General features: G+C 43.0%; 2 protein-coding genes across 20 annotated transcripts in view; one reads left to right on the top strand and one right to left on the bottom strand.

The window, feature by feature from the left end:
• Window positions 1-265: 265 nt before the first annotated feature.
• LOC139420205 (clavesin-1-like) lies at window positions 266-8,337 on the top strand. Its single transcript, XM_071170051.1, has 5 exons — window positions 266-654; window positions 1,291-1,465; window positions 4,040-4,150; window positions 4,582-4,814; window positions 8,128-8,337. The coding sequence occupies exons 1-5, from the start codon at window positions 266-268 to the stop codon at window positions 8,207-8,209; spliced, it is 990 nt and encodes a 329-aa protein (XP_071026152.1). The 3' UTR covers window positions 8,210-8,337.
• Window positions 8,338-8,846: 509 nt separating this feature from the next.
• LOC139420202 (aspartyl/asparaginyl beta-hydroxylase-like) overlaps window positions 8,847-11,454 on the bottom strand; it is a 49,223-nt gene continuing 46,615 nt past the window's right edge. For all 19 annotated transcript variants that reach the window (XM_071170049.1, XM_071170044.1, XM_071170048.1 and 16 more), the window contains 2 exons: window positions 11,076-11,209; window positions 8,847-10,728 (listed from right to left, as the gene is read on the bottom strand). In XM_071170049.1, coding sequence (XP_071026150.1) covers window positions 10,578-10,728; window positions 11,076-11,209 — 285 coding nt within the window. In that variant the 3' untranslated portion in view covers window positions 8,847-10,577. The remainder of the gene's footprint in view (window positions 10,729-11,075; window positions 11,210-11,454) is intronic.

Genomic DNA, 11,454 nt, shown 5'->3' with positions numbered 1-11,454 from the left:
GAGAAAGGATGCATGCGATTAATTTTCAAACGGGATCCTGGGATTTGTGCACTTGTGGACCAGTTATGCTAAACTTCTCTGTCTTTCTAGGCTAGACACTACAGGAGACACAGATCAGGTGTTGTACTGGAGAGACACGTGTGCCGGCTAGACGCCACTAACAGCAATGTGCTGTACAGCAATCAAGACTGTTTCCTAAGCAGGTGTAAACAATAGTAGTTATCCAAAACACAGATATATAGAGAGTGTGAACTTGACAAAAAAAATGACTCACTTGCAAGCGGGCCTGAGCTCGGAGACCACGGAGAAAGCTCGTCAGGAGCTCAACGAGAACCCCGACAGCCTCCACGCAGACATCCAGCAGGTGCGCGACATGATCGTGACGCGGCCCGACATTGGCTTCCTGCGCACGGACGACGACTTCATCCTGAGGTTTCTGCGGGCGCGCAAGTTTAACCAGGCAGAGACCTTCCGGCTCCTGGCCCAGTACTTTCAGTTCCGCCAGCAGAACCTGGACATGTTCCAGAGCTTCAAGGTGGACGACCCGGGAATCAAGCGGGCGCTGATGGACGGCTTCCCAGGAGTCTTAGAAACACCGGATCAGCACGGCCGGAAGATACTCATCCTTTTCGCTTCCAACTGGGATCAAGGCAGGTGAGTGTACAGGTATTTTAGTAAGCACATTTGTCTCAATAAAATGGCTTCAGTGATGTCTCACTGAGATGGCTTCAGTGATGTCTCACTGAAATGGCTTCAGTGATGTCTCACTGAAATGGCTTCAGTGATGTCTCACTGAAATGGCTTCAGTGATGTCTCAGTAAAATGGCTTCAGTGATGTCTCAGTAAAATGGCTTCAGTGATGTCTCAGTAAAATGGCTTCAGTGATGTCTCACTGAAATGGCTTCAGTGATGTCTCACTGAAATGGCTTCAGTGATGTCTCACTGAAATGGCTTCAGTGATGTCTCACTGAAATGGCTTCAGTGATGTCTCACTGAAATTGCTTCTATGATCTAATTGTTTTGTTAATCAAATAAGCAATTGTGTTCTAGCTACTGATTGATACTGATTTGATAGAATACTTTGGAACATTTAGTTTGGAACAAAATAGCAAAACTCACTTGCCCAGACACTTTACTCCAGCCCTTGTCTGGACAATGTCAATGATCAGACACATTAGAACAGAGCCGGAACAAAAATCATTGAATTATTGTAATAGTCTTGATACAGCACAGAGCTGAATTGTTCTGGATTTTTATCCCAATCAGATGTTTCCTTCTCTCTCTGTGAAGGAACTCTTTCACAGACATCCTCCGAGCCATCCTCCTCTCCCTGGAGGTTCTCATAGAGAACCCAGAACTCCAGATCAACGGCTTCATCTTGATTATCGACTGGAGTAACTTCTCCTTCAAGCAGGCTTCCAAGCTCACACCCAACATCCTCAAACAGGCCATCGAAGGCCTGCAGGTAGGCCTAACCAGGGTTGTGTTCAGTAGGCATGAAACGGAACAAAACAGTCTGAAACAGGGAGGTACTACAGAATCCGTCCGCAAAACCTAAACCTATAGGGGAGGGTCTGGGTGGGCATCTGTCCGTGGTGGCGGCTCTGGTGCGGGACGTGGACCCCACTCCACCATAGTCTTGGCCCACTTAAGTGGCGCCTTTGGAGCGGCGACCCTCGCCACCGACCTCGGACTGGGGACCCTTGCAGCGGGCCCCGAATAGACAGGAGACTCCGGCAGCTTAAGTTGGAGTCATTAAAACTTGTTTTCAACCACTCCACACATTTCTTGTTGACAAACTACAGTTTTGGCAAGTTGTTTAAGTTGTTTAGTTTTATCTACTTTGTGCATGACACAAGTAATTTTCCCAACAATTGTTTACAGACAAATTATTTCACTTATAATCACAATTCCAGTGGGTCAGAAGTTTACATATGCTAAGTTGACTGTGCCTTTAAACAGCTTGGAAAATTCCAGAAAATGATGCCATGGCTTTAGAAGCTTCTAGTAGGCTATTTGACATCATTTGAGTCAATTGGAGGTGTACCTGGATGTATTTCATGGCCTACCTTCAAATTCAGTGCCTCTTTGCTTGACATCATGGGAAAATCAAAAGAAATCACCCAAGACCTCAGAAAAAAATTAGCAGACCACCACAAGTCTGGTTCATCCTTGGGAGCAATTTCCAATAATAGTACGCAAGTATAAACACCATGGGACCACTCAGCCGTCATACCGCTCAGGAAGGAGATGCGTTCTGTCTCCTAGAGATGAACGTACTATGGTGCGAAAAGTGCAAATCAGTCCCAGAACAACAGCAAAGGACCTTGTGAAGATGCTGGAGGAAACAGGTACAAAAGTATCTATATCCACAGTAAAACAATTTCCACATCGACATAACCTGAAAGGCCGCTCAGCAAGGAAAAGGCCACTGCTTCAAAACCGCCACTGCACATGGGGACAAAGATTGTACTTTTTGGAGAAATGTCCTCTGGTCTGATGAAACAAAAATAGAACTGTTTGACCATAATGACCATCGTTATGTTTGGAGGAAAAAGGGGGACGCTTGCAAGCCGAAGAACTCCATCCCAACCGTGAAGCACGTGGGTGGCAGCATCATGTTGTGGGGGTGGTTTGCTGCAGGAGGGACTGGTGCACTTCACAAAATAGATGGCATCATGAGGTAGGAAAATGATGTGGATATATTGAAGCAACATCTCAAGACATCAGTCAGGAAGTTAAAGCTTGGTCACAAATGGGTCTTCCAAATGGACAATGACACCAAGCATACTTCCAAAGTTGTGCCAAAATGGCTTAAGGACAACAAAGTCAATTTATTGGAGTGGCCATCACAAAGCCCTGACCTCAATCCTATAGAAAATATGTGGGCAGAACTGAAAAAGCGTGTGCGAGCAAGGAGGCCTACAAACCTGACTCAGTTACACCAGCTCTGTCAGGAGGAATGGGCCAAAATTCACCCAACTTATTGTGGGAAGCTTGTGGAAGGCTACCCAAAATGTTTGACCCAAGTTAAACAATTTAAAGGCAATGCTACCAAATACTAATTGAGTGTATGTAAACTTCTGACCCACTGGGAATGTGATGAAATAAATCACTCTCTCTACTATTATTCTGACATTTCACATTCTTAAAATAAAGTGGTGATCCTAACACCTAAGGCAGGGAATTGTTACTAGGAATAAATGTCAGGAATTGTGAAAAATTGAGTTTAAATGTATTTGGGTAAGGTGTATGTAAACTTCGACTGTACATGGTTTTGTCATGGGGACTACATTGTTGGCCTTGCACTGCAATCATTAAAGGTGTCAATTGGAAGTGTGAACGGGACATGTCCAAGCAATGCGTTGTTGCAGTACTGCACACTGTAGATGGCTTGCACAGTTTCAAACAGCAAGGAAAATCCTCATAATCAACTATCAATCAATAATCAATATATTTAAGCAACAAGGCTTGAGAACCTGGGGATGATTGTGTGAAGGAGCAGCCTTTAGGAGTGTGTAATCATAATACTATTCTGTTTCGGGGGCTTTTACATTTATAAAATGGTTGCCAACATATAAAAAAAGATGAACATGATTTCATTAACAATGTTATGTTAATGAGTAAATGTGTTTTATTTCATCCTTCCAGCATACAGTATAGCCTGGGCAAAAGCCAGTCGTTTAGTTCTGATATTCTGAAGTTGCTAGCCAAACAGGCTGGTTGTCCCTTCCGTTCTAAGCAATGCGCTTGGCCTGCTCCCCCCAGTTCATTTTGCTGCAGGCTACTGTACTGTCAAAAACCTTTTCAATAAAATAAGGAATGCCATTTAATTTAGCTATAATAACAGAGAAGAAAGAGGGACTGGGTTAGCCTACCATTTAATATATATATATTTCTTATGCTATTGAATTTCTAAAGTCTCTCTATTGCAACTAAAATAAAAGAGAGTGAACAGAGTTTGAAAGAATATTTAGAAAAACATATATAGCAGTATTTGAGTATCTCAACCTATTTTCCCCTCCCTGCTTCACTACAGGACAGCTTCCCTGCTCGCTTCGGCGGGATCCATTTTGTAAACCAGCCCTGGTACATCCACGCCATGTACACCATCATCAAGCCTTTCCTCAAGGACAAGACAAGGAAAAGGGTATTTGCCTTTTCACTGCTTGGTCACTTTCTCTAACCCTACCCCTCTCTTTCTTTCTATCCATTCCGTTATAACTGCCTCAGTTGCAGTCCTATTGAATGGTCTGGTAGAGGTAGAACACGAAGCCAGATAGAGAGATGTTGTTAAATGCCTTTACTAGTTGAATCAAATGAAAGGTGACACAAAGGGGATGTATAATTTAGTACTTCAACCTTTCCTCAGGGTAGTGCAGGTTAGATCAATGGAAAAGCTAAAAGCTATTTTGTAATACAGCTTCCTTCAAAGAGTTTAATTATTTTGGGGAGGGGTGTGTAATTACACTGGTTAAAAGGGGAAGTAAGAGAACAAGAATTGTGGATAGTTATGAAATGTATTGGCCAGGGCTCCCATAGAATGAGAACCCCTAGATAAATAAAGATTCTTCCCAACAGATTTTCCTCCATGGGAACAATCTCAACAGTTTACACCAGTTAATTCTACCCGATTGTCTGCCGTCTGAGTTCGGTGGCACCCTGCCGCCGTATGACATGGGCATCTGGGCACGGACCCTCTTAGGGCCCAACTACAACGACGAGACGGAGTACACACTCACCTACGACGCCCTCCACGTCAAAGAGAACTATGGTGGCGGAGACAAGGAATGTGCCGACAAACTTCTGAAAAGGTGAGCTACAAAAAAGGTGGCAAAATTCAACTAATTTTCAAGCGGGAAAATATCCATGGGAATATATGGGATGTGGGAATTGAATGGAATGTTTGGATGATTCCCCTCCCTCGCAACCTTAGCTACAGTATAGTAGTACAGAAAACGAACAAAAAGCTAAACAAAGTTAGAGAACACAAACGATCAATCCAGAGCGGTCATTCTTCTTCGTTAGTATAGACATGCCGATTGTTTGAAGTTTGTCAGGGCAATTACGCAGTCCAAAGACTTCCAGATAATGACCGCTATGGGGCTGATCACTGACTAGTGTATTCCCTAACAATTACCCCTTTCAGTACGTGGTCATTACACTTGAGATTTTCCGACTGCTGTCTCCTAAACAGCTCAGAGACCCACTGCAGTTTGCCATTAATTCTCGGCCCCCAGATAAAAAAAAAAGACTCCTCTCTGAAACACAAAGGTTACACCAGAGCTATGTTTAGAGCAGTGGAGGCTGCTGAGGGGAGGACGGCTCATAATAATGGCTGGAACGGAGCGGAATGGAATGGCATCAAAACACACAGAAACCATATTTGATGTATTTAATACCATTCCACCGATTCCGCTCCAGCCATTACCACAAGCCCACCCCAACCTCCTCAGGTATAGAGGTACTGTTTATGGCTCCGGGTAACATTTCTTTTAGGTTCAGAGCTATTGAACATCGTGCCCTTTTAAAAGCTAAAGGCTTATCTATAAGACTGAGCATGAATGAATACAGTATACAGTACTGTAGATGGACGCTTTGTCCTAAAGCAATGGGAAAACAGAACATCTTTGAGAGAAGAGAGAGACATCTAAAAAGCATGCAGAATCTCTCCCATCTGCAATCAACAGAAAGCCATGTAAGATCAGGTCTCGGGAGAGCGGGCTCCTCGGAATTGATTTAATTAAAAAAAGCACATATAAGACCCTCTTCCTGACCCCAGCTAGTGTCTGCTTCAATCCCAGGGATCCCCAGTCACATTCTCTTGCCACGATAACACAGGGGATGACAACTGGAGGGAATGGGGCGTAGATGGGTGGTTGGTGCAGAGAACATGAACCAGCTCCCGTTCATCATGTTGATTGATTAGATTAGGGTTCACACTATATGGCCAAGCTGCAAAGTCAAAATTGACTATATTATGAAAATGTATTAGCATGGAAATTAGCTTTTAGTCCTTCATTTAATGGTTAGGGTGAGGCACATGGTTAGGGGTATGGTTGAGGTTTTCTTTTAAAATCTGATTTGTTTGGAGAAGCTGCCATACGACTGGCTTTGTAGCTTGGCCCAATAGTGACAACCATTGATGAGGGATACTGGAAATGCTTGCCTGTTATTGGTCATCATTGTCATTAGTGCATCCTGTTATCATAGTGGTCATGAGCAATGAGATGGCATGAGCCACTGGATGCAGCGATCAGATGGATAAAACAGATTATTGAAGATTGGGTCGTTTCTGGGTTGGTTGGATATGCCTAATGTTCTATGATTAGATCAAGGAGGGCTTGTTAGCCTTTGATTGCCGCTGTTTTGCTCCAGTGTGGACTAAGTAGGCCATTTTGCCTGTAGTCCTGCAAGGCTGTGCAGCAGAAGGGCCTGACAGATGTAAGATAGAGTAAGGCTGCTAATGACCAGTGAAGGACATCCTCCCAGAAACAAGATGGCAGAATAAACTCATCTCACTGATTATACTGACTAGTAGAATTTTGCTACGATTTGATAAGCTCCAGATGTAGAGACCCTGCTATATAATTCATTATAAACTGGGTGGTTCGAGCCCTGAATGCTGATTGGCTGAGGGTTGTGGTATATCAGACCATATACCGCGGGTATGACAAATCATTTATTTTTACTGCTACAATTACATTGGTAACCAGCTTATAATAGCCATAGGGCACTCCACCATGCATAAGAACAGCCCTTAGCCGTGGTATATTAGCCATATACCACACTCCTTCTGGCCCCCAAGAATTTAAGCTTTCTGCCAATATCAGATATGTCTGTGTCCTGGGCAATGTTCTTGTTACTTACAACCTCATGCTAATCACATTAGCCTACGTTAGCTCAACCTTCCCATGGAAGGGACACCGATCCCAAAGAAGATGAAGGGTTTTTAAGCCTTGAGACATGGATTGTGTATGTGTGCCATTCAGAGGGCGAATGGGCAAGACAAAAGATTTAAGTGCCTTTGAACGGGGTATGGTAGTAGGTGCCAGGCGCACCAGTTTGAGTGTGTCAAGAACTAACATTGCTGGGTTTCACACAACAGTTTCCCGTGTGTATCAAGAATGGTCCACCACCCAAAGGACATCCAGCCAACTTGACACAACTGTGGGAATCATTGGAGTCAACATGGGCCAGCATTCCTATGGAAGCTTTCGACACCTTGTAGAGTTCATGCCCCAACAAATTTAGGGATATTCTGAGGGCAAAAATGGGGTGTACATGATCCGTGAAGCTCTATGTAGGTTTTATAAAGGATTATGGAGCAGCTTTATTAAGCCTTATAAGCTATACTTCTACATTGAGATATAATGTGAATTGGAACCTTTCACTGACATAAGCATTTCATTTTGAGAGTCGCATTCAACTACATATTTGAGGCAGAATTGAAAACATTCTATTTAATACTATATTTATCATGTTAAATCTGATAGATATTAAACAAAGCTAATTTTGGAATATCTAAATATCTCAGTACTCTCAATGCGACAGGACAGGAGACAGAAGGACATGTTTGTGCCACTGTTTGTCTTTCTGTCTGTCCTTCCTTCCTTCCTTCCTTTCCTTAGCAGAGAGAGTTCTGGGTAGGCTCCATTTCCACCAGCTGGTGATTTTAAATCAGTGGGCTTACAAAGGGAGATGAGAGGAGAGCTAAGCTCCCCACTGGTGTTAAACAGCACGGAGTAGGGATTTAGTCTTAGCCCCATCGGATTTCCCTCCTCAGCTGGGTCATTAAGGTCATCTTTAATGGACCAGTCATAACCTAGCATGTTATAAGTACTTCCTGGTAGCTAAAGGAGACAAGAACACAGAGGCTTTGTGATGACGCATGAAAATGAGGGTAGAGAAGAGCACAGGGAGGAGTGATTATGGACGAGGGGTATTACATCATGCATTTTACCATTGGCAGTGTGCACTTTTCCTAATCTGGATTTCCCCCCAAAATGGTTGGTTTTCAGTTTGTGTTCAGACATGGCCCCTGATGGACTTTCTCCATTATACTGCTTATAGTAGCCCACCTGTGTCTTACAGGAAATGACCATCTCTTACTGTTGTTGTTCTCAGGTCCCAGTCAGCCGTGGAGCCTGGTACCCTACGACAAGGAGACAGGGAGAACACGGCACAGCCACTCCTGGCTCTGGACTGATCTCTCCTGTCCGTCCACATTGGATCCAAACCCCTCTCATTAGGATTCCAACCCCACTGACTCCAAAACCTAAATCTGAACTTTGAGAAAGTCAAAAACTGACTCGAAAAGGAGACCCTAAACCCTTGTTCACATGGAGCTGCTGTACTGAAAACCTCTCATCTCTTGACTCTGAGCCAGTGGCAGTTTCAGATCAGGACCTTCAAAAGCTGTGCCATCCACTTTCACTGGCAGACCTGTCCGTCATCAGCCATCCAAATCAATTCTGATAGGAGTAGAATGATTAAACGAATGTCAGTGTTACCAGTACCACTAGGAGGGACTGACTGACCGAGTTAAATGCCAAACTGGATGTCGTTTCTATGAAAGTCAATATATTTCAAGATTGTATATTTATCAGGGCCACTGCACTATCAGTGTGACCTCCATCGAACTGCAATGTATTTAAGTAATCTTTAAAAGAATGTATAGAAAAAAACATTTTTAGTTGTGTGCTAATTACGTGAATGTTCAGGTTGTCATTGAAAATCACACAAAGGAGTAGAATTTCAAATGAGAGGACTCAGCGTTACAATATACAAATTAAGCTACCTATGTATTTAATGAAACTACACAACATTCTGATCACGTGACACCATTTTGACCAAATTGTTTAATTTACTGGAAAAAAAAAAAGCTTTACAATTCTTAATAGTAACTGATTACAACACACAAAATAGAATTGAAAGAAACATGACTTATTTGGCAGGCCAGTTTCAACAGCTCAGTGATTTCAACACCATAAAAGTATTCACTTCCTAAGATGAGTGATAGCACTTCATAACAGAGGACCACAAAAGGTGAAGTCTCAAACAATGTGGCATTGTAAAGGTGCTGGATTTGTTACCCTTGTAACTAAGGGAATCATTTGAAGCATGGAGGAGATGGCTTGAATGTGTCATCGTCATAACACAAACTGATAACCACAAATACCCCCAAGACACCAATGACCATGTTGAAAGGCAATCCAATGAGCCTAAGGTTTTGACTCCATCCCTTTGGATTGTGTGTTCACATGCTCCTCTGAAGTAGGGGTAAAATTATGTTAGCCAAGTTTCCCCACACATATTTCTCACTTGGAAGCTCATTATGAACAGTTTGGGAACTCAAACTCGTAGTTTTGACGAGTCCCTGGGATTACCAAGAATTTGTCGGTCCAGAGTTTCTAATAGCACATGAACGCTGCATAATACCACCGGTCTGATTTGGACATGATATATATGTTTTATTGTCACATACACCGGAGAGGTGCATTTCATTGCTGCAGTGAAGCTGACTACCAATGCTCATAGAGAATGATTAAATAACATATCTAGAAGAACATGCTTTGGCATTTTTCTTTTGAATATCAACAACATTGGTCAGGCAAAGCCCCTCTAATCAGCTCTGCTATACATGGAATGGAGTAGACCTGGGTCCAATACTTTCAAGCTTATGCTTGATTTAGCCTGGGGTTCTCCTTTTAGGGACTGTTCCATTGGCTCCATTGTACAAGGCAAACTAAATTAAGCGCAGCGGAAGTATTTGACCAAGGTATGGAATGCCGTGTGACAAGTCTTGCATAGAGTCAACATGCTCCTGCTGAAGTTTTACACAGGGAAATTGTAATTTTATAAAACATAAAATGTTTATGTATCTGACAAATACATGCCTTCAGTCACATGTTCATATTTGACACATTTAAGAATGTAAATACACACATTGTAAGATGTCAAATGCCAAAAGACAAACCTGTTGAGTAGAATGTGTGTGCGCTCCTAGGTCAAGGCGCAGTTCAAAATAGTGTATATTGTTAGCGTACAAAAATAAGATGTATCAGTCAAGATTCTTGGCAATATTAATTCTGCAATAAAAACATTCTTGGCATTGTGATTTCCTATCCATTGATCCAAAGAGACATGCGAAAATCCTACAAGTGAAATTGGAATGGCCTAATAAGCAGTGTGTCTGTATTACAATCAATCAATATAGCACTTCGGTTCCCTAATGAAAACAAAAATGCACTTGTGACAAATTTACAACACAACCTACGTGATATTCAACCCACACCTTAACGTTATATAAAAAAAATCACATTTATGCCTAAAAACCTATTTGGCGAGTACCACAGTTAGCAGTCAGTGTTCCCAAGGGTCGTTGTAAGGCTTTTTCCAATCTGAGAGGGCCTTTAGTAACTCTTCAAGATGGAGCCAAAATGGCACCCTGGACTGAGCAGAGGCAAGTGTCACAATTGTCCCATTTGACCTAAAATGGCTGGCTGTGGTGTCAATACTTGTGAGGGAATGGGTTGACAGATACCTTGGACCTGTCAGTCAGTCTGTCGGACAGTCTAAATGGGGGATAGAGTCTGCCGTTGGTACTGGGTGAGCTCGGGGTGCCACACGTCCACGATGAAGATGAGCCGGTAACTGTCGGCGTCCTGCCACACCTCATGCTCAAAGGAATCATCAAAGATGAGCACTTTCCCCTCCTCCCAAGCCCTGGAAGAGAACACAAAACAAACCATAGCCTTTCTGTTAATGAAGCCACATGGATGAGTTTATAAGTCCAATGGCAGCTCCTCCAGTTAGTTTGGTATAAAGCTGAGGGATGGGGCTGGGGAAACGTAACCACTCAAATTCATAGGCGGAGCTATGGATGCAAAGACTTACAGTCCACAAGATCAGACAAGATAACGTTAAAGACATTTTGCAGCAATACTTAGTCTTGAGTGATATTAGGTACTGAGCACTCCTATGGTAAGTCTCACACTGTACCAAAAACGAACAAGTGGGTGATGTTATTAGATGTAAAAAGGCTTGACGTTGATGGCAGTGGAAGGTGTTACCTGGTATCGTTGGTGCACCTGATCTTGCAGCCCGTCTTGGGGATGACCAGGCCCAGGTGCATGCGCAGGCGACAGTTGGTGGGCCCCGTGTGGGGCCAGACGTGAGTACCGGGCTGCATCACCGAGAACTTGATCTGGAGCCCAGAGAGACAGAGCGAGAGCGGGGCGGTCATACACCCAGAGAAAGTGAACACATCTGAATTTAAAGTATTAAAATTAAGTATGTTTAAAAAAATAATTTCACTATTAGCTTAAAGGCACGTTGGCCAACCACATTCACAAAATACAAACATTTCCTATTTTTGCAACAGAAATTGAAATAAATTGCAGTGAGTGCAGCATAGTGCCTTTATAACTCCATCCATTTCCAGTAGGAGCC

Source organism: Oncorhynchus clarkii, chromosome 11 (genome assembly GCF_045791955.1).
Source record: "Oncorhynchus clarkii lewisi isolate Uvic-CL-2024 chromosome 11, UVic_Ocla_1.0, whole genome shotgun sequence".
Classification (NCBI taxonomy): Eukaryota; Metazoa; Chordata; class Actinopteri; order Salmoniformes; family Salmonidae; genus Oncorhynchus; species Oncorhynchus clarkii.
This window is presented reverse-complemented; position numbering and strand designations above follow the sequence as displayed.